Source organism: Motacilla alba, chromosome 4 (assembly GCF_015832195.1).
Source record: "Motacilla alba alba isolate MOTALB_02 chromosome 4, Motacilla_alba_V1.0_pri, whole genome shotgun sequence".
In the NCBI taxonomy this organism is placed as follows: Eukaryota; Metazoa; Chordata; class Aves; order Passeriformes; family Motacillidae; genus Motacilla; species Motacilla alba.
This window is the reverse complement of record NC_052019.1, coordinates 67695133-67722192: the sequence shown is the minus strand read 5'-3', so window position 1 is coordinate 67722192 and position 27060 is coordinate 67695133. Positions and strand designations below refer to the sequence as shown.

The following is a 27060-nucleotide window of genomic DNA, read 5'->3' as shown; positions in this document are numbered from 1 at the left end:
ACAAAGTTAAAGAAAAATCAGGCTGCAAAACCAAGCATTGAATGTCTTAGCAACTTCAATTAGGTTTTCCTGCGCAGGCAGTTTATGAGGAGTTTTTGAAGACACAATCACATACAACAACTTCGATGAAATCCCTGCTTTTCCCCCCATGATACAGCACTCTGCAGTAAATCAATGTAAGACATGAAAAGGAAATGCATTCTGCAGACCTCGCAGAATTTAGAAGCTGAAGAATTTAGAAGCAATGGAGGACACAGCAGATGAAGACCAAGCAAGATAACCCCACAGATGATGTAGCTGAACGCTGCACTTGAAAAATGGATTTATCCCTGCCATTGATGGAATCCTCTGGGGATGCCAGGAAGCCTGGGTAATTGTTTTAAGACCAGAGAATACTGCAGAAAAAATCTGCAGAAGAACTAGGGATACGTTTTGAATATGGAGCATCATTAGAGACGGTTATGTGAGAAAAGGTTAGTGCCTCCAAATGAGCGCTAAAAATGGCTGGCTATGTTTGTCTTCTTTCTATGACTCAGCTCATCCAAGCAGAAAACCCAATTATCTTCTTGGTCGGTTCTGAAATTAAATTATTTTGTAAAGACCTCAATGGAAAAATGTGTTTCTTCAAATCTAACTCTCCACATCTTAAAATTAACTTCATACATTGTGGTCATGCTCTTTTAATACCTTTGCCTGAAACAACAAGAGTTCCAGCAGAGTAAGCAACTGACAAAGCTGGCATAAACTAAAGGCAGTTGGGGAAACACCAGGAATCCAGGGGAGTCCTCACTCCTGTACCTTTTCCAAATGAAAACTTTTGTTTTTTTGAAGTTACACCATGACCCAAGCACACCTCAGGCTTCTGCCACCTCTTTACGGTCATGTCAATTCATACTGTGAGCTAAAACACCCTCTCCGCCAACCCAGTCACAGACAAACAAGCCTGCAGTAATGTGGGGACAGAAGCCCGAGGACTGACCCCCAGTACTCCCTACCTCGTTTGGGGGGACAGCAGCGAAGGGCTGGATGACGGCTGCCAGGGGGATGCGGGCCTGCTTGGCCATGTCTGCCGTCACTGGGAAGCAGTAGGTGGTACAGCGGATGAACCGGGGGCTGGCGTGGCCTGCAAAACACCACAGAGCAGAGTGAAGGCTGGCAGGAGGAACCTGCCCACCCCAGCGCAGAGCAGGAAAATCAGAACAACACAAAGCAACACGTGCTTGTGCTACATTAAATACATGCTTGCTTTTCCTCCCATGCAGGCTTCTACCCAGCTTTCCTCTTTATATCCCAGCCCATTGCCCCTCCCTCTGGTTAAATCTTTTCTTCCTGAGTTTAAAGCAGAGATTTAAACATGACAAGAACAAGCCAACAACTACTTACAAGAACCATCTCAGTAGAGATTACTTGGAAACATCCCATATCTAGGATATTTGAAGAAAATATGGATTATATCCCAGTGGACATGTCAACACTGTACATAAAGGGATGAGGCAGACTGGTATCTACTGTTAAGACTGCTCTCAGAAGCTACCTCTGATTCAGAAAACACTGTATCTGTCTTAACATCACTATGCTCACCTACATTGTGAAATTCAGCGTGCAAAGTCACCACCACAATTCCAAGAGGACACTCAGCACAGGCCCCTCAAAGGAAAACTCCTGTGTGTTGCAGGCAAGAGCATTGAAAGGAGTTCAGGAATCAGCTTCCTGATGCTCCCTTTGTAACCAAAAAGCTGTAGCTCTGCTCAGTTTCTTGAAAGGAATTTCTTGGATTCATCAGAATGGATTTATCCCATTCTCAGATAATGCCAAAAAATCTTGGTGTGCTTGTATATTTTATTCAATTTATCTCAGCATTGATAAATTACTGCTGGGCTGAATAAGACCATCAGTTTAACCTGTATTAAAATATTGAGCCTGCTATCAAGAGCAGCATGTGGAAGACTGTAACCCCAGGCTCCAGGCAGAAGCAAAGGCAGAGAAATCTTTCCTTTGGCCAGTGTACATCAACTAGACAGCTTGCACACTGCCTCTACCACTTGAATAGAAATTCGTATCTTAAAAGGTAACAGTGCTTGTCTAGTCTTAAAGCTTCTTCTACTGTCCACCTTTCAAATTTTCAGAATAATCCAGAAAGGATTTTCAACTTGAAATGTAACACCTTCAAAATTTTAAGTTAAAAAGGAAATTTGTCTCAACTATTCATATTCTTTGAAAGGCCAGGAAGGGTAGAGGAGGTGTTAAGTCAAGGTGTAAGAACTCAGCTCCCACTTCCCTCCTCCCCCCCTTTTTTTTTCTGTTTAAAGGAAGTTTACAATTTCATGCACATTTTAGAGCAAACACCTTCATTTTCAGATGATAAGTTTGAGAATTTAGCCTTCATTTTATTTAATTATATTAGATTTCCATTCAAAAGACTCCCAAAGCAGTAACAAGCACAGTTACCTTGGTCCTGGATCACGCAGTTGGTGGTGACGAGGGGAGGAACCTGTCCTCTTGTGTTTGTGGCATAGACCTGCCCTCCCCTGGCAGCCTTATCATTCTCAATCACTTGAATCTGAAGAATAAGAAGCAAGAACATCATGAGTAAGTCCTGCATTCAGCTACACTCGTGAACAGACTAAGATCTACACTAAATAAGACTCTGGTTGAAGCCTAATTTATAACAATTTACAATACAATTTCATGACATATTCATGCAGCTGACTTTGCTGCCCAAATTCCTTTCCCATAGGCTGCTCCCTGTTACTTCTGCACGATCCCTCACTCAGGGTCAAGGCTGACATTTTTCAGGATATAACCAAAGTTATATAAAGCTGGGTTTGTTCCACACCAGAAATCCAATCACTGATATCATCATTCCTTCTCTCTCCTCAGCAACCTGGTTTAGAGCGCAGCCAAACAGCTGTGGGAGGCAAGAAGAATGAGACAGGGAATTTCTCAAACTGGCTTTGCCACTGCTGCTGGTACCTCATGGAATTGTGTCTTTACACTGCACATGAACTTCTAATAATAGCTAGGGAACTTCAGAAGCCTCTGTTGGAAAGCAGACAGAGAAGAAAATCTAAATTAGTTGCAGGGAGCCTACTGATCAATGTCCAAGAGGTATTTCCTAACACACTGAAAATAGTCCAGGGCCTATAATTTTTTTTAATAAATAAAGTTTTCTGTACTGCAATTTAAATATACAAGACATTCCTCAGAGAGTTTGTTAGATCTTCTGCTTGATTACTTTTCCCTGCCTCCTTGGCTTGCGTACTTATAGCTAACTCTTGCATTAGAAGGAAAAAAGTTTTGCTCTAAAAAGGTCTACTGGCTGAAGAAAGCAAACCACTCTGAGACTAAGCTCTGCAAAGGATCAATGTGCCACGGTATTCTGCAGCTAACTGACCTAAATATATCATTGTTCTTGGAAATAATTGTTGACAAAGTCCAGATGTGAGTTTTCATAGATGTTGTCAGGGTACATATCAGCCTCTAACATATATAAGAGAAATGTAAATCAACAATGGCTACAAATAAGAAGTAAATTTATCTGGCAACACTACTATAATTATATAATGTAAATATAACAACAGAAATACACATGGTCATACTTATTCCTCATTCTGAATTAGCTTTTTGTCCTTTACAGACGTTGACCCAGATCATGTTTCTTTTAAACATTCCTTCTGATCCTCTCTGTAAGGCTTAAACAAACCTTTTAACCTATTTTAACATGGCTGTTGGAGTCAAGGCTGTTTATGCTGTGTGCATAATTGAAACAAGACATCAGCCCGTGTTTTCATGCCAGACCTCCTTCCCACCCTGGCCTTTTATTTTAAATTAGACAAGATCATTTTATCCCTCTACTGTAAAAAGCATTGCACTGAAATACTAGGAATGATTGACTTGAGGGCATTTGTTATTTATACAGACACTTGATTCAGGGGTTTTTTTACACAATGCTTTTCAGTTAAAAATTGCCTTTAACGAGGCAATTGCAGTTCTTACATTAACCCCTAAGGGATTATCAACAAATATTATTCCAAAGTTACAGGGCAAGGGGGTTGCATCAAATTTGTCACTGAGTAAAAAAATCTTTTCTAGAAGGACAAAAGAATACCCCAATTTAAAGAAGCAAGACAGTTTCATACTAGATGGTGTGAGGCTTTTGCAAAAATGTTTCTCCTGTACAGCAAATCTGCCTCAGCAAGAAGCGTAACATTCCTTCACCCAGACTAGGCTGCTGTGCAGTGGTGAAAACATTTTTTTAAAGTAGCAAGTTCTAGGCTGAGAGTGCCTCAAGAATTCTGACTCTCTGAGGATCTTCTGACCTGTCCAGGTGATCGCCAGAACCACTTGAAGTGTGGGCACCAGAACATTTTTTCCATGAGTTTAGCACACTATTGCCTTCTATTCCCATCAGCTGTTTCCAATCAAGAAGTTAAATGCTGCCTGTGCCTGACCAGCCCTTTCTTTGCATACCAATCAGACCACTTTATTTCGGAAAGATGGATGCAACCATCTTTTCAACCTTCTTTTCTCTAGGGCCATCCTAAAAAGAGACACTGTCCCACCAGTGCATGTTCAACAGCTGAGCCTCTTCAGCCTGCATGAAGCTCAAGCATCAGGTATATTCCAGGCTACTGAAATCTTCTCAGAGCTGCAGGAACTGAAAGGATGGCTCAGGCAAATAATTCCAGTTGCCTGAGAAACTCTTGGAATCAAAAGGCAAAGTGGCTTCTGAGCACGTGACTTCTCAGTGTTGCCAGGACTGCACTTCCAGAGTTTGTATTGTGTACAAATCCTACTTCTGGTATCTGTTACCAAGTTCAAACCTTCAAACTTTTCAGAATGAAAAGGCAAGGTGATAAGCTACAGTGAACACAAATAGCTTTTCAGTACTGGTCACTGTCTCATTAAGAATCCTGTTGAGAATTGCTAGTGAAGTATTTCCTATAAACTATTTGGTACATACTCATGTATGAGTGTCCCATGTTAGATAAAGTTATAAAGCCTCTTCAATACTCCAACTAATTTTATGCACTAATTGATCCAAAACTGACAGCTCAGAGTACAAAATTGCGTTAATTAGAAACTGCAAGAAGTAGAAGGTATGTTGAGAACCAAGCCATATAAGGTGCATGTAAGTGCCAAAGTATGTTATGAAAAGCCTCACCAGCTAAAATGAATACAATGTTAGCATTGTCATTCCTCTATCTTAAATGAGCAGGAAGTTAAATTTATACAAAATTAGAGCCACATTACTTACTGGGCTTGGAATAGAGTCAGGATCAAGCTTCTTCTGCGGTGGTCCCGAGAGCTGTGCTGGACCAGGAAAAGCACCAGGATAGGACAGTTGAGATGCTGCCATCTGAGGACCATAGTTTGCTGCAGAGTTACAAATGACAATTCATTTGAAGTATTTAAGTTCCATTATCAATGCATAGCATCAACTTCTGCCATGCAATTAATTCTTACTCAGCTAAGTGCAACACCTCCTTCCCTCTGTTTTCAGCTACTAAAAGAAATTGATTTCTGTGGCTCAGTTTGGCTTTAGTTTGTGTTTTTAAAAAGTAAGAACACCACCAGATGTGACAACTTTGACTACAAAGTTTTCAGTTTATGTCAAGTAGGACAGTTACTAGAGATTACCAGAGCTACTCATGCCAGGCCATTACTTCACTGAGAATCTCTCCACTAACATCAGTCAACGCAAACTGATATCATAAGCTGGCTTTTTGTATTAAGTGTCAATCCATTATTGCCATAGTAAAGCATTTTTGAAAGCTGCTTATGACAGTACTAAAAGACAGAAAGCAGCCTATACCTTTACAGAGTGTAAGAAAAGCCCCTTCCCACAGTGTGGCGTGCCTTCACCAATTACTAACCACTAATTCTGTTTCTGATCCAAATTCATCTCCTTTTTCTTGCTACAGTCTCAACAAAGTCCTAAACTTGTGAGCAAAAGCAAAGCCTGTCTCAAGCGTCCTGACTGACAATGCACATCCTTCCCTCCTACAGAAAGGGAACTCATATTTCATTTTTCCCAATCAGCTGAAGATTCAATCATGAATGGACACAGGTCCACCAGTGATTGTGCTTGCACACTTTGTTTTCAGCCACATAACAAACATCCTTCCCCACCTTGCTGAGGATGATATCCAGGTCCTGGAGGCTGTCCTGGAAGGTGTTGCAAGTTAGGATTTGGAGGGACAGGTCCAGGGATTCCACCCTGCCTGGCCATAGGAGGCAATGCTGGCTGAGCACCAAGGCCATTAATACTGTTTGTTGGTGGAGGAGGCAGCTGTGGTGCAGGTGGCAAACCCATCTGCTGCTGGCTTGGGGGCAGCAGTCGTGGGCCCTGGAAAGCTGCTGGATGCCCGGGAGACACACCAGAGCTTGGAGCAGTGCCAGGACCTGAGCGAGAAATGAGGTCATGTGAGTCAGAAATGATAACCTCCCAAACCTGTGTGCTCTGGTTCTGCTCAATACATTTCTATAACATACAGGCAATATTGGATCCCCTACTGATAGCGCTGCCTTATGGGACTCTGTGTGTCTGACCACATGACCAATCATGGTTTAGGTCTCAGCTGATTCAGTAATTTTATTTCTTTTGGCTCTATTTGCAATAAACCCCTGCAGCTGGGGTAGATGGGGAAAGAGTGAGAGAAGCCAGAGTTAGACAGTTCTTCGCAAGAACACACATAGATCACTCAGCTTTCAAAATACTACTTCATTTCAGAATGTGAAACAACTTTATTTTTGCTCAATAATCCATTTCTCTTCTGTGGCATGTTTTTGTGAGTCTGCTATTTGTATTTCACCATTACAGGTTTGATGGAAAATAAATCCACTTGATACTAAAAGATGTAACATGTGGGAATTATTTTGTACACACGGGCAAGGAATTGTTTGCTGTTTATAAGATCCAGATTCCAATTAGAATTAAGAAGACTCTGGAAAGAGAGGTTTTTTGAGACTTAGAATCTGTAAACACTTATAACTTTATAAAACCTACATTTTAAAAGCAGATTTTCCCCCAAAGACAAAATAATTTTAAAGAGAGCTAGAAGAATAACCAATATTAGGTTTGAAGCAAAAGAAGCAATGTGTTCATATACAAACACTGAAAAACATCTTCTGCCACATGTTAACTGAAAAAAATCTTTACATGCAAAATTCAAGCCTCCCAGTACATAACACGAGAACACTGTATTTTACATAATTGTTTTTAAATTGTTTATATAATATATTTTGCATAATTTAAATATATATCAGCAATTGTGGTTGGAAGTAATTTACATGGAAGCATCACATGATCACATCTTCATGGCCTAGGTTTGCGATGGTATAACATCAAAATAAATGCAGATAAATTTAGATTAAAACCCAAAAATGTTTAGACAAAAAAAGAAAATAGTTTCGTACCTAGAGAAACGGTAAAAAGTTGAGAAAAATTAAACCCTGTCTGCATATTATTGCTCATGCCTTGGCTGTTACTGACACATTCGCTGAGTATTTTGAGAAACTGATGGGATATCTGAATTTTATGGAAGTTTTGTCAAACATCAATTCAGAATTAACCCAATACTACTCATTTAAGGAACTGAATGAGATAAAAAAATGCTAAGAACTTAAGCCAACGATGGTGGTCAAAGGTCGCATTTTCTGTTTATACAGAAGTTCATTAAGTTTTTAATTATCATAGTCTTAATGCTTTAACTGAGAAGAAGCCAATGAGATAAACTCAGTTACCATAGCTATTTATCTGCATGCTGTTGAGCTGGTCAGCAAGTTGTGCTGTGGAGGAAGCAGGTGCAGTATTCGGGAAGGCTGCTTGGGACTGATGACTGAAGGGAGGATAGGAAGGTCCTGTGTTACTTGGAGGTGAAGGGCCTTGAAACCTAAGGGAAAAAAATCAGTGCAGTTATGCAAAAAAATTACATCAAACAATCATAACTCTCAAAGATGTCATACCTCCTCAAGACAGTGCTGAAACAATTAATTAGGACAAAACCCTAATGGAGATGCCCACATTCTGCTCAGAAAATGTATACTTCTATTAAAATACACAAAGGACAGAGAGATTGCACACTTGTTAAATAAAAACAGGCAGTCCATGTTTATTTGCACACTTGTTAGAAACGAAGCAGAGTGAGTATGGCATGGCAAAGTGAGAGCAGTAATAACTGTAAGCCTGAAGATTAAGAAACACAAGCTTCTGAACATATCCAAGCTTATAAAGAAAGACTCCCTACCAGGGATGGATGCAGAAGATTAGGAGAAAAATCTGTGAAGAGAAGAAAAGGAAGTGAGGAATGCTTGAGGAGTTCTCTGTAGTAGAGGAAAAAAAGAAGATGTGGGTAGAGAAAAACTTAATGATTATCAGATATGGAAAACATGAATGCAAGAAAAATAACCAAAGAAAAGAAAGCTGTAACACACACATGGCTTACAAAGGTATTTTCTACCAGATTATTTCACTCTGGTAAAATAAGATCCCAGGCTATGTCCCAGAGACAACCAACACAGATTTTCCTGTGACCTCTTGTGAAACTGAGGATGAACCCAGCTATTTCAAGAGAAGTAGAGCTCACTTTACTTGAATTTTTTTGTCTAGATACTTCCTGGCCTACAACAGCAGCTCTGAGCAATTTTGGGAAAAAACCAAGATCAAGTCAAGAGCAGATGTGCAGCTGTCAGGGCAATGATAGGAAGCTATGGAAGAGAATCAGTATTTTGCTAGATCATGTCAACCTGACTCTCTTCACCCTGTTTTGTCATGTTCAGGACAACCACCACTTCTCCCTGTGCATGAGTACATCATCTTGAACAACTGATCACCAGTCTTTTTGGGTCCTCCTTCCCACAGTGAAAATGAAATAACTACACAAAAATTAAAGCACAGAAACAGATTAAGATTTCAACCAACTACAAGAAGAATGTTGTTAAATGGTGTCAATTTCACTAAAACTGAAAGAGCTATGGGCGCACAAACTAATTTTGCCACTCCTGGGAAATGTGGAAAATAACTAATATTTGACAGAATTAAATAAAAGAGCTGCATATTGACTGACTTTACCTGCAATACAAATATTGTGTAATAAAGCTTGGCTATCCCCTCATAGAATCTTTTTGCAAAGATTTCTTTCTACAGCTTTCACCTGTCCCTGTTTTCTCCCCTTCCCATTCCCGCCTCCTTCACAGAGAGGTAACAGAGTCAAACAGCTCAGATGTCAGGTGTTGATCCTTTCCAGTCACCTGTGTGGCTGCTGTCCTGGTGTACCAGACCCATTCTGGAAACTGGTCTGGCTGAATTGCTGTGCACCAGCTGGTGGAGGCCCAACAGGAGCTGGAGATCCAAAAGGCACAGCTGATTTCGACACACCTGCAAAAGATTAAGCACTTTTATGTAAAACCCTGTAAGAAAGAACAAGATGGGCAAGAAATGCAGGTGTGCAGCTCTGCTCTGGCATTAAGAATAACAGGTTTGGGTCACCCTGCTTAAGCAGAGGAGTTGGACCAGAGGTCCCTTACAACCTCAGTGATTCTGTCGGAAAGCGCAGATTTCTGCTCAGTTATAAAAGCAGATATTAAAAACTAAGAGTAAAAAGCAAATAAACAGCAGTTCATAACTTTCCAGCAAAGTATCCAAGAGGAAGAGTAAGAAAAAAACAATGAACAGACACTGCAATTGCCAGTTTGGGCCAGTGCTAATTCCCTGTCACCCAGTTATATTTCAAGGTAGAAACAAGAGGTCCCTTTGATTTCAGAGACCAAGGTAAGAATGAAAACTTAAAACAACTTGTTAAAGTAAAAACAAAAGAACTTCTATTATGTAGAAACTGCTCTCCTGTGCTAAAAACTCTTCCTAATTCAGATCTAGTACAGTGACTGTGAAGAAACTGTCATTTATATAAACAGCACTGTTGAATGAACAGCCTTTCAAACTGTATTTCTTGAACTATTTTCCCTTTAAATTATTCTAACATAAAAAAAAATCATCCGGTATGAAAACCAGTACCTACCCAAGTATTCTAATAAGTCAATTACTTGAATTGTAATTGAAGCATTTCTATCAGAATTCTGACTATATTCAGCATTTGATTAGAGTAACACAACTCTTGCTGTCTTTAATAAGTTTCAGAGAAACTGGGTAAAACATTTTTTCTGTTTCCTGTTGCACTATCAGCGTAAAATTAACACAAGGTAGAAAGAGATGCAAAACACCAATATAGAAAGGTAGACTCTGAAAACAAATTTTAAGCCAAAATAATACCTGGTTGAGGTGAGTATGAAGAGTTAGGGTCCCCATAATGTCCATAATGAATAGAAGAATTGGGTGGTCCAAAACCTCCTATTCCTGGCTGGGATTGGGAATATGGAGGAGCTGCAACATAACCTTGTTGACTCATGATGGCAATTTTCTCATTCCAAGAATTGTGTCCTCTACAGGAATCTGCAAAAAGGAAAATGACACCTGCTACTATTCATCACTCTCTCTGCATTTTGAAAGGCTATGAATTGTATTATCCCCCCAAAAAAGACACATTTGAAGGCAAAAAATGACCTGAAGTCATAGGCAAATATTGGTTTTGCTTGATAGCTTAGTTTCCTCAGCATTACCACATGGGGCATTTAATTTGGACTCACCTCTCCCAAGCCCATGGAGAGAACTGTAAGCAATGGACGTGCAGATGGAAAAAACTCTCAAAGGAAAGTCCCAAACTGTTCTTTTTACTGGGAGAGCCTTGACTTCAACCACACATGGAAAATACACTCTAAATCCCGCTCCCCAAATACCAGCCATCCCAAAGAACACAGAACTCACTGAAAAGTCAGGAAAGGCAGAGCGACCAGAGTAGAAAACTCCCCCTAGCAAATTCTTCTCCTGCGCTAGCACACCTTACTTTAGAGGGGGTGTGGAATATGACGCCAGTTTTCTACCAAACCTTTTACAAACCTTCTGCATCAACCCCACTCTAAGCAAGTGATGGAAGATTCCTTGCTTTTGATGCTGGTGAAACAGAGAATAAAGCTCAAGATAGAGAGAGTTCCTAATTCTGGTTGTCTTCTGCATTACTGGCCCAGGTCTGAACAGCCTTTTTACTCCAGAACTCCCCAGTGTGCCAAAAGTGAGCACAAGATATTCCATGAGGAAGAGCTGAGGCAGTATGGCCTCAACAGCACTGTATGTTGCCCTTGCTGTTATCAGGCATCTTCTCCATAAGTTTCACATCTTGGTCCTATTGTTGTTAAATAAATGAAACAAGCAACCCCCAAAATTTGGCAGATAGCAATTCAGAAAGAGTTTTCTAATGTTGAGAATATTCACAAGATATGTAACTTCTTTCCAGTAATCAGATTTTGTTTAACAGGACAGAGTAACATTTTAGAAAACTTTCAGGAAAGAGTGTCATGGTAATTGCCATCATTTTTAGAAGCAAAAAATCTGAAGAATCCTGCACTGACAAACCATATGATTGTATTTCACCAGATTAGTTTTCATATACAGAGCCCTTGCCACCAAGGGATCCGAAAAGTAATTCAATTTGTACACTCTGCAGCCTTGATAACAAGTTTCCTCTTTTTTACATGAGACCTTCTATTTTGATAGCAGACTGAATTTAACAATAACAGAATTTCGCTTTCTTGAGGCCCAAACTAAACTGTTATGAGAAATGCTGAGGATTCAAACCCTGAAGAAGCATTTACTACTCCCACAGTGTCTCAAGCAAGTAAGCCAAGCATCCCCAAAGAACTACACAACTTAAATTAGCATTTCAGGTGTTAGGAGTTCCTTTGAAATAGCTTTCCCAACCACCTGAACTTGACATTCTTAAGCTCAACCCATGGAGCACCCATGGAGCTGAAACACGGATACTAGATGAAAATAAAACATAAATTGTGCTCCAGAAGCACACACAAAGGCATCTCGAAATTACAGCTCCAAGAACACAGATAAATTTATGCTGCACGGGCACGTGTCAGTAGAGAAAAGTTATCCCTACTAGAAAGCCCATTCCTAGGCTTCCCAATTTAAACAGATATTTCTGAAGGAAAAAACCAAAACCTCAACAGTTTCACTGATCATCCACATCAGACAAGAAATCCCTCTGAGCCCTGTACAGGGCCTGTCCCTCTCCACACTTTTCCATGCAGCACAAGATTTCTCAGCTGCAGTGGTTAACTGCTTCCGGGAGTTAATCCTATGGAGTTTTCTCCTATTTTTTGGTTAACAATGTAAACACAGGGAGAAGAAAGAAAAATGTTTAATCAGAGGCTTGGTGCTGCCAGATGTACCTTCTTCCCTCCCCCACCTCCACCAGAAAAGACGTGGCAGTGAGAGCTCTAGTTGTTCCAAAAGACACTAAATTAGCATTAAATTACCTACACACCAGCACAGACATATGCATACTTTATATCTATATAAAGGAAGAGATTTTCACTTCGAGGCAGCTGCAACAACCAACACCTTAAGCTGCGAGAGCATTCAGAGGAAATTACTTCCTCCACAGCTTACTCACGCATGCACACAAAAAAATAAAAATCTTGCCACGTCAAACTTCCCACAGACAGTATAAACACACAGAGGTTGTGCTGAAGTGTGACAGGAGTTCTAAGTACAGATAAAATAGTACAAGTTCTTCAATACAGTTCCAGATTTCACTTAGCACCAAGGATATTTAATCTCTTCTCAGGATAAATACATATACCAATTATCACAAACGAGTGTTTTAAGGCTGCCTAAAGAATAATGAACGTTTCAGAAATTATACTATGAGGGAGGGTGTGGATGCACCACCACACCATGAAAAGAGTGCATACAGAAGATCATGAGAACTTTTTTTCCCTGTCTCAACACTAGTTTACCTTATATCCCATAACCTGGGGAACAACACCAACACTGAGGAACACCTGCAGAATTTAATTGATCTCTATTACCGAATAGACTATCACCTTTTTCGGAGGATCGCTGCACCTATGCAATGCTCTGCCGTCCCTGTGAAGATGTAAAAGTTAACTATGTGCAAGCAGAAGTAGGACAACACAAACAAAAACAGGCTCGAGTCCTTGGCTCCCTGAAGGAGAAGTATAAACTTTGTATTTCTTCGGAGACACTGCGCTCCCCAACACGTCATCTAGGCAGCGGTGGTGTCCCCTGCCATGCACGCTGCAGTGTGGATTTGGTGGCCAATCTCGGGCACCTTTCTCGACACGGGCTCACACACGCAGAACGGAACATCGCTGCACGCACACACCGAATGCAATACAGCCACACACCTATTTCTGGGCTCTTCTCCGGTGCCACACTGCGAACCAAGCTATGAAAGCAAAATCTAAATTTTCCCCCGTTCACTGCCAAGCCTGCCAAGCTTTACTACATCTTCTTATGCGTCTAACTTTTCTATCCCCACCGCCTACGAGTTTTCGGCCGCCGTAAGCTCGCAACAGGTCCGGCCCCGCGCTCGGAGCCACCGCCCGCCCCGCGGCAGTCAGTACCTGTGCCTGCCCGGGGCCGGGCTCCGCCGCCGGCTGCTCGCGACTGGGCGCAGCCCCCGGGCTCCGCGCCGCTGCGGGCGGCCGCAGCCCCGTGCCCGCCCCGCGCTGTCCCCGCGGAGCCGCCTCAGCCCGGGGTGCCGGGTGGGACCGTTACCTGCGGCCGCGCGCCCGCTCCCTCACGCGCCCGAGTGCCACGTCTGAGGCGCCCCGGCGCGGGCCGCGCCTGCGCAGTGCGGGCAGCGAGGCCGCGCCCGCGGCCGGGCCGTGCCCTCCCGGGCGGGGGCGAAGGGCAGCCCGGGGCGGTCGCCATGGGACACGGCTTCCTTCGGCGGCGGGGGGTGCTTCCCGCTCCGAGCACAGAGCCGTCGTACTGAAGGGATACTTGTTTTTGCTCGTTATGTGCTTGAAAAACAGAATCGCGGAATCACTTAGGTTGGAAAAGACCTCTGAGGTCATCGAGTCCGACCTATGACCGAACACCACCACGTCGACTAAACCATGTCCCTCAGTGCCACGTCCAGGCTTTCCTGAAACGCCTCCAGGGACGGTGACAGCACCGCCTCATTCCAATGTCTGATTATCCATTCTGTGAGAAATTCTTCCTAATGTCCAACCTAAACCGCTCCTGGAGCAGCTTAAGGCAGTATCGTGGCTCTCATCCTGTTGCCCGGTTGAAGATGTATTTATGTATATTCACCACTACATTTTAAACATATATATCTTGCATATCTGTATGTAAAATTATGCCACCTGAATATCTCCAGTGAAATGTGATGCAGGTACTTTACCTGTTTGCATACTCTCGTTTTAATTACTGTTCGAGTGCATTTAAAAATGCTGCCTTGGTTACAGGATAGGTAATGTTTTTCTAATTAACAAAGTAGAAACATGGGAGTAACATGAGAGAGACTGGAAGTAACATGAGGATGATGTATTTGTAAAGTTACTTTTCTTCCCAATCACAAGTAAACGTAATTGTGTTAAAGTAAAAAGAAAGGAGACTGGCAGATGAAAAAAAAGCAATCACTCAAAGAATCACAGAATCATAGAATATCCTGGATTAGAAGGGACCCACAAGGATCATCAAAATCCAACTCCTGGCCCTGCACAGCACAGCCCCAAGCATCGCACCACAACAGCTGCGTAACTCACGTGCATCTGGAATTCAGGCTCCAGAGACTTTCTTATCCTTGTTCTACAATCTTATTAAGTCTTCTGAAAGTACTAAACAGTTTTACTTAGAGCTATACCTCAGTAATGGCTGTGAGCTCAAAACAAACTGTCCAAAGCATTCATTGCTGTACAAAAAATTCTGAATAAAACCCAAGGGCCTTTGAAACAGGTGTCAAAATGAAGATCCTTTATATGAGCCTTTACAAGTGGCATCCTTTATGTGAAAGACTAACCAGAAACCTCAACAAGCAACACAAAGCAGGTAAGAACAGGTCTTGAGATATCTTATTCTTGCTAACCAGAGCTGGATTCACCACTAAATAATATAAGCTGTTTTTCTATGTGTTATCAGAGCCAATACATTGGATATGTCAGGGGAAGTCTAAAACCTTTCAAATCTCTCCCAGCTGTCTAATCAGAATGGAAAATGTCATCCCCGAGGTGACAAGCATCAGTTAAACTGGATGTGGTTTTGGCTGCAGAGTATCAGTGACTCTTTCATAAGCAGGATGCAAACCAATGCCTTTCATCATTGCTGTGCTGTAGTTTCATCCCTTACCCCTATCTGTTTTCCTGGTTATAACAGACACATTAAAGTTATGCAAAAACTCTTCTGAAATACCACGCCACTGAGGAAAATAACAGGTTTAAGTTTGGACATTCCCTATTTTGCCAGGGAGACAGGCAGCCACTGTCCCAGCAGCCTGCTGTGTCTCACTCTGAGCTATTAACAGTAAGCAGCTGTGGATAACTCAGCCCTGAGGAACCGTGCACTTACTTGGCTACTGAATACTTAATATCAGATTTCTCCTCCCAGAAATCAGCTCCAGTGAAACCGAAACATGAGATCAGCAAAAGATAGCAAGGAGAAGCCATGGCATTGGCAGTTCTTCCCTTAATTCAGGCCCACTCTGGAAATGGATCAAGATGCCTCTTTTTTTCGAGGATGCTCCTGTTGTCCTTTAGCCTGGCACACTGAGACAAAAGGCATGCAGCATGTCACAGTCTGGATGTCTGGAACTACCAGTAGGATTTATCTACTGTTTTCACCTATAACTTTTTAAGTATTTTAAGGTTTTCAATTTCAGAAACGTGGAAACATCATTAAAGATTAAAGTGTGTTATAGGTCTGGAATGTAATTTCACAAAAACGAGAATGCAGGATTGCTAAACTATTATAAGTAATTGTATTAAATCATTTTAATTAAACCGTACCATAACATCTGAGAATCAGACTGGTTTGGTCTGGATCATTGTCAGCAATGATGACCTTGTAGGTTAAATTACTTTTCTTAACAGAATCAATTAGGTTGGAAAATTTATCCTGTAGTGGTACCTATGCAATGCTGCTGAAAATGAATGTGATTTAATTCATTTCAGACCTAATTTGGAGTAGTATACAGGCTTTATAGAAGGCTAGCTCAAATCTTTCAGAGACCACAATTAAGTTTGGTTTTTAGTTATAATTATTTTTCAAATAATTTGAGATTGGACCATTCCCAGAAACTACTAGTGAAGGTTTATAAAACCCCTGTTGAGCAATCTCCTGTCTCTATCTCATAGCACATCCCATTAAGACAATGTGTGTGTGATTCCAGGAAACCTAAATCCTATCCTAACCTGTTCAGTTACTGCATGTCCTTAAAATACAGCATTGCTACAAGGTGCCAGGAAGAATCAGAACAAACCTTTCCCCCAGGGAAAGATGTGGGCAATATTTTTTATATTCTTTAAAGAAAAGACTACTTCATCACAAGGAATAGTTCATAAAACTCCAAGGATTATACATTTTAAAAGGTGCTTCTCTTTGTTGAAACTGTTTTACTTCTTTTATTTCATTTGTATGTCCTTCAGACAAGCTACAGGTTTGCTTTTGCACATCAGAAGGGTCCTAAGAGCTATTTACATAAAAAATCACTTTGTTTTCTTATCTTTCTTAAATATATTCACTAAAATCATCTTTAATGCTTTGCCTACTGTATATTTAAGGTCTATGAAAAACAGCTTGCAGCTCAGTATAAAGTGCTTTACAAGAAAATTGGAAATTATAATTAAAATATTATTTTATTAAAATGAAAGCAAGGACTTTGGTATAAAAAAAAATCAAACTTTGAAGGAATTATGTTCCTCTCAAAAAATCGTGTGTCAGATTAGAAAATGCTATATGAAGAAAAAGAAAATATGTAGTATTTCAGGAATCAGAACACTACTGTAAGAAGAAACACATCAGTGTTGTGAATCAGCTACATTTCTAATATAAAAAGCTAAGCACAGTAGAAACCTGAAAGAGGGCACAGCAGAAGTGAATACTGATATTTTGATCCAACAGTCTCAAAGGCAATTAGAAAATATTATTTGAGTGCACCTTCTAAACACTGCCCTATAGGGAATGAAAACATCCAAGGGTTTTCAGAATACCAGACTGATGTCTGTAGGTGTTATTCAGGACAAACAATACGGGAATGTAAAAATCCTGGGCATGCATTCATTGCTGTGTATTTGAAGTACCCCGTGCTAATAGATACTTCTACAGGGACTGTCTGCCATCACCCATTTCAGCTCAGGCCACAGTAAAGGAAGAATAATTCCTTAGTGGTTTGTTGGGTTTTTGTTCACTTAAGCTAACTCAGGCTGTGGATCAGAGCACCCAGGACCACAGTGGGTCCTGGCCAGTCGAGGAGGCCACTGGGAGACCATTAGGGATTGCTGAGCTCATGGATCATGCCAGTGGATTTCAGTGAATCTCCTTTTCTCCTCCTGCTGAATGCTGACCTCCCGCTCCACAGTGATGGTAATGCTGTGCTACCCCTCAGGCTGCTTCCAGCATAAAGACATCCTGGCACCTTGTGCTCATTAAAGTTTCCAGAGTGCTTTTAGATGAGAAGTGTGAATCCAATTCCAATTCATAAACTTGTATTCTATTTGTCTGAATTCATCTGCAAATTCGTCTAGACTGATTATAGATTCTATTCCCTGCTGGGATGTTTTCTTGGTTGCTGGTAAGCTTTAGAACAGCTGCATTGTTTCACCCTAGAAATGGATATATATGTTTCACTGTAGAAATGGAATTTTGTTATATCCTGCAGAGGATGGGAGGACTGGGAGTGCTTCACTCCTTCCCTGCCCCAACCCTTTTCAACATCACTGACAACTAGGAAGTCCACAATGACAGCCCTCGTTGTCCCCATGCTCCCTAACTTCTTGAGAGGACACAAAAACCAACCAGCACAGAGGGCATTCACTGCCTGCCTCAGAGACTGTTGGTAGAGTTTGCTGGCATATCTGCGAAGCAAAAAATTCTATTTAGGCACAAAAATGATATGCAAGTGAGAGAGTACTTAATGCTATTATTTGCTTAAGAGACACTCTGGGTCTTGAGAACAGGGCACTTGCCTTAAAGCCAAGGTCCTGATCTCTTGTTGAGTTGGTCCCTCTTGGCTAAAACCACTTTCTTTCCCTGAAACTCAGTAAAGCAGAAATTTTTATAAAATGCTTTATGGTCCACATGTGGTAAGTTCCATGCAAGCCACATGTCACAAAAGTAAATGTGCTTTAGAAAAACGACTGTGGCTGTTTTCTCCCAAAAAATACTTTCTGGCTAGTTCAAGCCTCTGGATTTCCCAATATCTGCAAGCTGTGAGACTCCTCTGCTTATTCTCACTGACTGTTGCTGTTTTGGTTTTCTAATGAAATCAACATTCTGGCAACTTGATCTGGAACATTTACAGGAGATAGATGTGGTGTTCTGAGAAAACTGTGATGCTTCAGTTGGGGAATTTATTTTTAAAATTAAATAAATAAATTTTAAAAATTAAATTTAAAATTTATTTTTAAAATTCATTTAGTACTAAGATGCATGAGAGTGGAAGACTGCACTACCTGTTCCTAACAAAAAAAAACCTCAAGACTTGATTATCCTGCTGTAATTGCTACTTAATGAACTGTAACATAAAAACAAGGATGAGGTCTTAGTATAATCTGATTAATAATGTATCACTTATAAAGCACTGTGAATAAACATTAGGCCACCAGTCTGAAAGAACAGCAGAAAGTTGAACCATCCTTTCTGTGTTTGCTTGCTGAATGTTTGGAATTTCTCAAACATTGATATATTTCACTTTTACATTCAAAAGCATCTGAGGCGGCTTTATTTACATTGGGTTTCATTTTATGTTTCCTGCTTGTGTTTAAAATATCTGATGTAGTAGTTGAGTCTTGCTATAGAGCAGTACTCAAACTTACTAGCAATAAAAAAGAGTAGCTGAGTGAATTCTTCATAACAAACTGGTGATTTGATTGAGTTGCTTAAGATACAAATACTTGTATGTGTGTTCTTACTTTGACTGTGCTTCTGCTTTACTCCACCATTAATGTTGAATATCAGTCTTGTTTACAAAGTATTTTTCAAAATACTGGGTTCATGCTATTTGGATACCTTTAGTATAAAGCAATTGGTGCCTTCCCCACGATCAACAAAAATAAAAATCAGAATTATTTTTTTAAAAAATCCATCATGTTATTTTTACACCATAGAAGCAACAGAGGGATAGGAGATGCAGCTGGAGTTAAAATTAAGGGCAGGAGCAAAACTCTACACCTCGCTTGGTGTCACAGCATGTGCGGTAGCTTTGTGCTGTGGAGGCACATAAACCACTTGCATTTGCAGACATGGGCAGTTGTCTGGAAAACTGACAGACCCATGTCAAGGCCAGCTACAGAGTACATGAACACCAAAAGCAGAGGCCTGTACCAGAGGCAGAAGGAGCTGAGAAGTCTGGAAACTGGTTCCTGGCAAGAAGATGCAGTGCAACAGGCAAGGCTGCAGGATCAGCAGGGGTTAAACATCAAGGTGTTTTTGGAGGGCAGATTTTTCCAATAGAATCTACTCCACTTGGAAAGGAATCAGTTATCAAAGAGTTGGAATTCTTGTTCCTATTGCCAGGAATGAAGATAGCTGGATTGCTTTTTAATCTATTGCAGTTATTTGGATGGAGGGTAACATTTCATGCAGGGAGGTCCTGGTTGTGTCATCTCTGCTTCTCTGGTAAAGCCTAACCAGAACCATTCAGAGGCAGAGTGAGCAATGCTGTCTGCCTTTTGCAGGCAGGACTTGATGCCAAGATGACTTTTTATGCCCGGTCCTTTTGCCAGATGCTGTAGTTAGAACCACCAACATCAGACCCACTGGGGCAGACACTGAGCAAAACACTTCACTGCAGTTATGAGTGTTAGAAACTGCTTCACAAACCTTACAGCTTGTTTTGTAATACAGAGGAAAGTGGGAAGGGAAGGATACTCCAGGAGGAGTCAAACTATCAAACTACCAAAATACAAGCGGAGAATTTCAGAAGTTTTCATATTTCTCAATGTTTCTAGCAGCTATTTCTCCCATTTTCCAGGCCCAGACCAAAAAATGAGAATTTTCCAGTGTAGTAACAGAACCCAAACTTCCTGAGACCCATACTGCATTATAACTCAGTCTTTCTCTGCTCCTCCTGTTCTTGTTTTCACTATGGAAAAATTCATTCTTAGGAGCCTTCCAAGTAAGAAACAATACCTGCTTTAAACTGCAATGCAAAAATAGTTGATCTTTATGCTGGACTGCAGCCATGCATGTAATTGAGCTCTTTCAAAGCAACCAGTCAAGGGGAGTGAATCACCTCTACACTTGCTAACAGGAAACAAAATTTATAAGATGAAATCTGATGCAGGAGAGTATTCATCAGACTAATTTTAAATATTTGTGTTCAATCCTAAGTTCCACATTAAACCATAATTTCAAAATTTAGTAGATTATTTGGGCCTAATCCATATCTCAGCTATGATGAAAATATACTTTCTAAGTGAATATGATGTGATTACTCTTGACTAATTTCACTGTCGTACATCAGAGGAGAATTCAGCATGGTGGATTTCTTTAGCTCAACACGCTGGCATGAGATGTTCTTTCAATAGGAAGAGGGGAGACCATAAAATCCAAGTGTTTTAGACGAACAGATGGCTAAAAGGTGCTGTGTTACTTAACCACCCCCTTTAAATGACAATTCAAAGAGCAGGATGAAGCATTAGGGCAGAGGTGAGGAAAGTGAAACACCTGCTTGCATTACTTACATGCGTGATTCATTCAAGGCTCTTCCAAGCTTTGGCAAAGAAGATCAATTTTGATTCTCATAGGCTCTGTTAGGAAGAATGGGATGCAGCATCTCCCTGCCAAAACCAGAACAAAAATGACACGTAAATAGCTTTCTTTTTACTTTAGAGGCTTTTATCAGAATTTTTCCAACGACTGAAGCCAAAAATGTAGTCATCCCATCTCCTGGGAATCAAAACAAAAAGGAAATACACACCTAAGAGTCTTTCCAAGTCCCAAGAGTAAATTAGTTCTTACTTGCTAAAACACAGGGATAAGTAAAACCAGCAGTGGAATGGCACCTGGAAACATGAATTCTAGCCCAAAACATTACTCCTAGATTAATAAGAAACAGTAATTCCAGCATCACATTTTTTTTCCCATGTTCACAAACCTTGCAGTGAATGTGTTTCACTTTCTGTTACAACAAAGTCTTGTAGCTATTTTGTGAATTAATTTTTAGACACAATCTGAAATCCTTGTCTTTCCATGAAGGAAAACCTCAAAAGATTTTTTCTCCAAGAAGTCCAGGGGAAAAAAAAAAAGTTTACTTCTCTTTAGCCAGTTTAGTAAAGTATTTCCTGATTATCCAAGACTGGCAGTGGTAGGAACAGGTAGAACAAACACCAGAGAAACATGAGAGGCCTCTTCCCCAGATTCTTGTCTCTTTGAGTTATCCATACATTTTTATACATTCTTATGTCTTATATTTAACGGTGCAGGTCTTTGGCTGCAGAGGGCCTATGTACATGATTTGAGAGCTGCTCATTAATTGGATTGTAGTTACATTCTCTACACAAATTTCCATTTACTCTCGTATAATTCAGCAATGCTCAATGCTAATAACATTGTTTCTGTGTTTTGGAGGAAAGTGGCTTCTTTTGCCAGTTTATTTGGATTTTTTCCCTCATAATAGATGCAAAACTCCTAATCTAGGATGACACCCAGTAACCTAAATGCTGAGAAAGACCCTCCTGTACTTTTCTCTGCTTCTTCCACTGCGCTTCATTTGCCATTCTTGAAGCTGGGGGAAAAAACAAGAAAGCAGGACTAGTTCTAAAATTCCAACCCATCATACAGTACCTTGCCTTATAATCCACATTAGGGATTAAAATGAAAAGCTTTTACCTTTAATGGTGAGGAACTGCTCATGCCTCCTATGAGTGTGAGCAGAGTTTTCCTGTCTAACCTTATAGGTAGATAAGAATTACCTATGACCTGTATATTTGATTTGTTTTCACTAAGAACTTGGCATTACTGGTTTTGGTGCCTTTGCCACTCAATGTCTGTACTTCCAGTGAGCAAATCCTCTTATCTGGCAGTGCACTGCAAGGTTCCTCATGCAACCAAAACATCTGGATTTTATTAATTTGTCTTGTAGGACAAGAGAATTTTGCTGGGAAAAGACAAAGAGAATCAGCTTTAATGGATGTTAGCTGGAGCCACGCACTTGAACCTTCCGTCAATATATTTAATTCACATTGTCATTTTATACCTCTTTTGAAAATTAAATCCTTTCCATGTGTCTCTGTTCCTTATTGCTTCTTAAGTCAGGAGAAAAAAACTTAAGGGCAGCAATTAAGCATAAATGTATTTTTGTACTTCTGTAACATTTGTGGAAAATGATGTTTAGATCTGCCTTCAAAATTTGCTTTTGCCTTATGTAACTACTGCATTGTAGGACTATGAAAGAAGGTATGTTATTAGGCAATGATTTGGGAAAAGAACATGTGCTGAGACACCTGACATTGCCCAGTTTGCAGAAGCCACTTAAAAAAAAAAATTGAAGGGATGTATTGGAAGAGGTCATCTTTCCTTCATTTGGAAGAGACTGTGTGCCATGATTTCTTTAGTGGCATGGCTGTGATTTTATAATTTGTTTCATCAAACCAGCTCTATATTTACAAGTGAGGGATTTTCTCCACATAATTAACAAAACAAAACAAAAAAGCCCCCCAAAACCAAACCAAACCAACAAACAAAAAAGCCACCAAGAACCCACCAAACAAATAAGAACTGGCTTTTTTTTTCCTTCCCCCCTCCCCCCCCCCCCACACCCCCACTGATTCTCCCATTTGGCTAAAATCACATTCTACAATCAATTGGGTATTTTGTTAAATTGTTTACAGATGATACAATTAAATCTAGAAAGCTGTTAAAATAAATATTGTTGGGGAACTAGCTTATGTTGATTTCAATGTGGAAAAAAAAACAGATATGAAAAGAAAATGAAATGCAGAAAAAGGAGGAAGTCAGACCATCTGGGTACTTACAGCAGTAAAATGCTGCCCATAAATTAGAGATCATGATATCCCCTTTCCCTCTGTCTCTTCCTCATTACTAAGGAATGGGTGGAAATATTTGCATTTTTAAAGAATCCCCAGACCTAGGATACTACTGTAGGTGAAATGAAAGCTTTGCTTTTATTGCTGGATGAAAAGACAAACATATGTCTTATTTCTTCTCACATTTGAAGAATGTCTGCTGAACTCAGCTGCAGAAATACTTGATTATTAGATTTTAGATAAATCCCCTTGTAGTAAAACTGTTCAGTATCATAAATTATGACAGCACAAGGAGAAAATATATGGACAAGTGGCAGCAGATGAGGCAAAAAAACCTAAGAAGTGGTCACCAGGACCACACAGAGCTTTAGAGGAATTCAAAGCTGAAATAACTGACCATTACTGAGATTAGAGAGTGCCATTTTTTAACTAAAGTCTTCCAAGACAGACTCAGAAAACAAGTCTGTCAGCCTGATACCTATCCAAAACAAAGAGGTGGAAGCTGTAATATGGAACAGTGCACATCTGGATAAATATGACTTATCTGGGAAGAGTTAAAACAGTTTTCCTAAAAGGAAGTCCTGCCTCACAAACATAAGGCAGTTCTTTGAGGGGATCAAAAAACACGTGGATAAGGGTGATCTGATTGATCTTGGATTTACAAAAGGCTTTCAACAAATTCCTTCACCAAAGGCTTTTAAGAAAACTAAGCAGCCATACCATAACATGGCTTAGAAGTATAAGGTGATACACATTGGGGAAAAAAAACATCAATTCACATATAAAACTATGTGCTTTGAACTAAGCAGCAACAGAAATATTTTAAGATTTTGAAAGATAATTCCAGGAACACATTAACTCTGCAGTGTCTGAAAAAGCAAATTAGGAGTGTTGGGGTTAGCAACTAGAGAACAAAATAGATATCATCGTGTTATTGCACAAATCCCAACTTTGTCTGCTCCCTGAAGCATGTGTGGTGTTGCAGACTCTCATTTCAAAAAGGACTTAGAACTATAGAGGATGTAGAGAAAGAAAATGAAGAGAATGAAAAGTGTGAGATAGTAAAGAATGACTAATTATTCTATTCTCTCTTTGGAAAAAAGGTAGATATGCAAAAGGTCTGTAAAATAAGTGCCTGGGAAGTGTGCCTGGGGATTGCTTGGTCACAGTTTTCCTTGATCCATGAACCAGGGGACATCAAATGAATCTGTAGGATCCAGATTCAAGGCAGAGAAGGTGATTCTTTATGTCAGTATTTAGTTAGGGACGACTTCCTATGCTAAGCTAAAGATAATACAAGTTATGTGGGCTCAAGAGGAAACAACATGCAAAACTTCATGGAAGAGAAATTCCTGCTACAAAGTACAGAGCTGCCACATCCAGCTGAGGAAATCTTTCAGTGGAGGCTCTCTGGGGAAAGAAATGCACCGTTTTCCATTTATTATCAGAGACAACATTTCAGGATCAATGGTCTCACTTTGGCTATTCTACAAGTATGGTTATTCCTACCTTATCACAGCTCATCCAGGCTATTGTGCTGGGTTTCTTGACTGGCAGTTCTTGAAAGGAGATGAGCAAGGGGAGGTTTGACCTGGAAATGTTGTAATACAGATCTCATAATACAAGATTAGATTAAAGCCAAAATTTTCCCTGTATTTGGGCACAGATAGATTTTGAGTGAGTTCTTCCACTTGTCATTTTCCCAGTTTATAGGATTATTTGTGACATCAAAGTTTTATCACTTGTTGCCTAAAACTGGATCTTTAGGTTTTAGTGAAACAATGGAGATGGTGGGAGTGGTTAAACGGCTGTAGTTAACATTAGCTTGAAATTTTCCAGTGTATTTTGAAAATAATCTCAGAATTGATGCAATCTATTTAAGCTCTAGAAATTACAGAGACCAAAAAGTCATAAACTCCATTATGGACTCCACTTTAATCTTGATGTCCAGTTTCTGACCAGCATTCAGAAATCCCAAAGGATGCAGGAGTGTACAAAATATATGAGTTATATTAAAAAGCAAAATATGCTGCAGCATAAGCATTTAAGAAATTCATATAAAGCAACTGGGAATTGTTAAGGCCTATGGAATCTTCTTTGAGAGATTAAGACATAGGAAGCTTTGGGTGTCCCTCATAATGGGAATAATTTAGTTACAGACTTCAAATGGTTTCCTTACTGCAGAGCAAACAAGAAATTTGCCCTTAGAGGAAAGCAGCAATTTGTTTGAAATTGTTGTTAGAGAAGTCCCTCAACACGCTGACAAGACAAAGTTATTTCTCCTATTTTTTTCTCTTATCAGGATCACAGCTCTTGTCAGTTCAAGCGAAGAGTCCTGTATCACTTTAAATGTATCAGGTTAAAATATCCCCAAAGCTTTATCAGACACCAAAATCAAACACATCCTGGTGTTCTGACTGGTCATTTTTTTCAGCTGAGCAATCACTAATCAAGGTTGTTCTTTTCTAATATTTTACACAGTACAGTTATATGGTCAAAAATGACAGAAACATCTGTATCTAGTACGAATTCCCATCACATATATGAGCATCCAAATGCAGAGGTGATTCTCTTTAATTTGGTTTCTCCAATAAGTATATGAAGAAGTTCAGAAGCAGAGATCAGATTTGATTATTCTCCTTTTTACCAAAATGATGAGAGACTAATACAAGCTCAAAACACCCTAACAGTAATTAAGCAATTCGTCACAAACTTGTAACATTTGAAGGACTAATAATTATGTGATAAATTCTGCTCAAATAGATTTTTAATTTTTGTGTTTAAGAGTGTCATGGAGCATTTTTTTGCAGCTATTTCCTGAAGAGTTTTATTGCCATAAAATCTATAAGTACTTGCATCATTAGGTTAAAAGGAGAGAATTTTGTCTAAAGCAAGATTCTACCTAGAGAAAGACTAAAAATCTGTCTGCTATTGCAACGTATCAACACTGCAGAAGATAATAAGCAGGTAGCAACCTTGAAATATTTCAAATGAGGTGTCTGCACTCAAAGATTGTCTAGCAAAGTACCTTTAAAGGCCATCCCCTTCCCTAGTATGGCTTCTCTAATGGTGTTTTCCTTAAGTATTAGATTATATGGCAACCTGTACCTGTTTTGCTTCTTCAGAGCTGTTGACTTGTAGTCAATAAAGCAAGCACTCTTCCTCCTACTAAATCCTGTTATTGAGAGAATGACATTTTCCTCTGTTTGATTAGGGATCTTCTCCCCACAGAAGCTTTGTGTTACCATAGTGTCTTAGAGGACTAATGAAGGACTCAGGCTCCTAAAAGTCTGTCTACTTTTTCCAGCCAGAATATTTCAGTTTGACTGAAGATCCTGTCTCTACCTTGATATTTTGCCTTTGAAGCATCACTCAAGGGGTCACTTAATTGACAGATGCACTGGATAGGTTTAAGCCCTCAGTGGTTACCTGCTGCTTAGATGCAAAGTCATGTAATTTAAATGATGAGGTTTTCCTGTAGCCCCAACATCTCTGACAGCTTAGAACCATCCGAGGGGAAACACTTCAGAGAGGGACCCGACTGAATTTATACTGTGAGAATCTGTGTCCCAGTACCCTGGGTCTCAATGAAAAAGGTGTTTCTTTCAGAAACTGTCCAGACATTAAAGACTGTTCAACTTCTGTACACTCTCCTTTAGAAACAGCATAGTTCAAAATGCAACATGATTTAAACCAGGCTACCTGACTTTGGGCTGAAGTGACAGGAGATAATGGTGTCAGTTGTTAACACCCAGCTAGAGTAATATTCATCCACTGCTGAAGAACAGTCACCTTTTCAACAAATTTCTTTTTTTGGGGGGGGGGCTTATAGTAAGGTTCCCCTTTAACAACACAATGCAAACCATCCATTGATAGCATCTGTAGAGGGATCTGACACTTCATTTTACTAATCCTCTTCCCCTCTCTGGTAGGAAAGGCAGCAGGCTGCATAAGAACAGGTATTATTAGGGTCCAATA

At 40.1% G+C, this 27060-nt stretch overlaps 1 protein-coding gene across 4 annotated transcripts in view; it reads right to left on the bottom strand.

Annotated features, from left to right (window-relative positions):
• The window catches only part of SEC24D (SEC24 homolog D, COPII coat complex component), a 51715-nt gene extending 30866 nt beyond the window's left edge, over positions 1–20849 (bottom strand). Inside the window, exons 1-8 of one of the 4 annotated variants that reach the window (XM_038135429.1) lie at positions 20779–20849; positions 10271–10450; positions 9253–9379; positions 7747–7895; positions 6133–6405; positions 5258–5313; positions 2449–2560; positions 996–1123 (exon numbers count right to left, since the gene is read on the bottom strand). In XM_038135429.1, coding sequence (XP_037991357.1) covers positions 996–1123; positions 2449–2560; positions 5258–5313; positions 6133–6405; positions 7747–7895; positions 9253–9379; positions 10271–10450; positions 20779–20791 — 1038 coding nt within the window. In that variant the 5' untranslated portion in view covers positions 20792–20849. Of the gene's footprint in view, positions 1–995; positions 1124–2448; positions 2561–5257; positions 5377–6132; positions 6406–7746; positions 7896–9252; positions 9380–10270; positions 10451–13494; positions 13774–20778 lie in introns of those variants that run through there. The other 3 variants (XM_038135426.1, XM_038135428.1, XM_038135427.1) reach the window with 3 other exon arrangements.
• Between the last annotated feature and the right edge of the window lie 6211 nt (positions 20850–27060).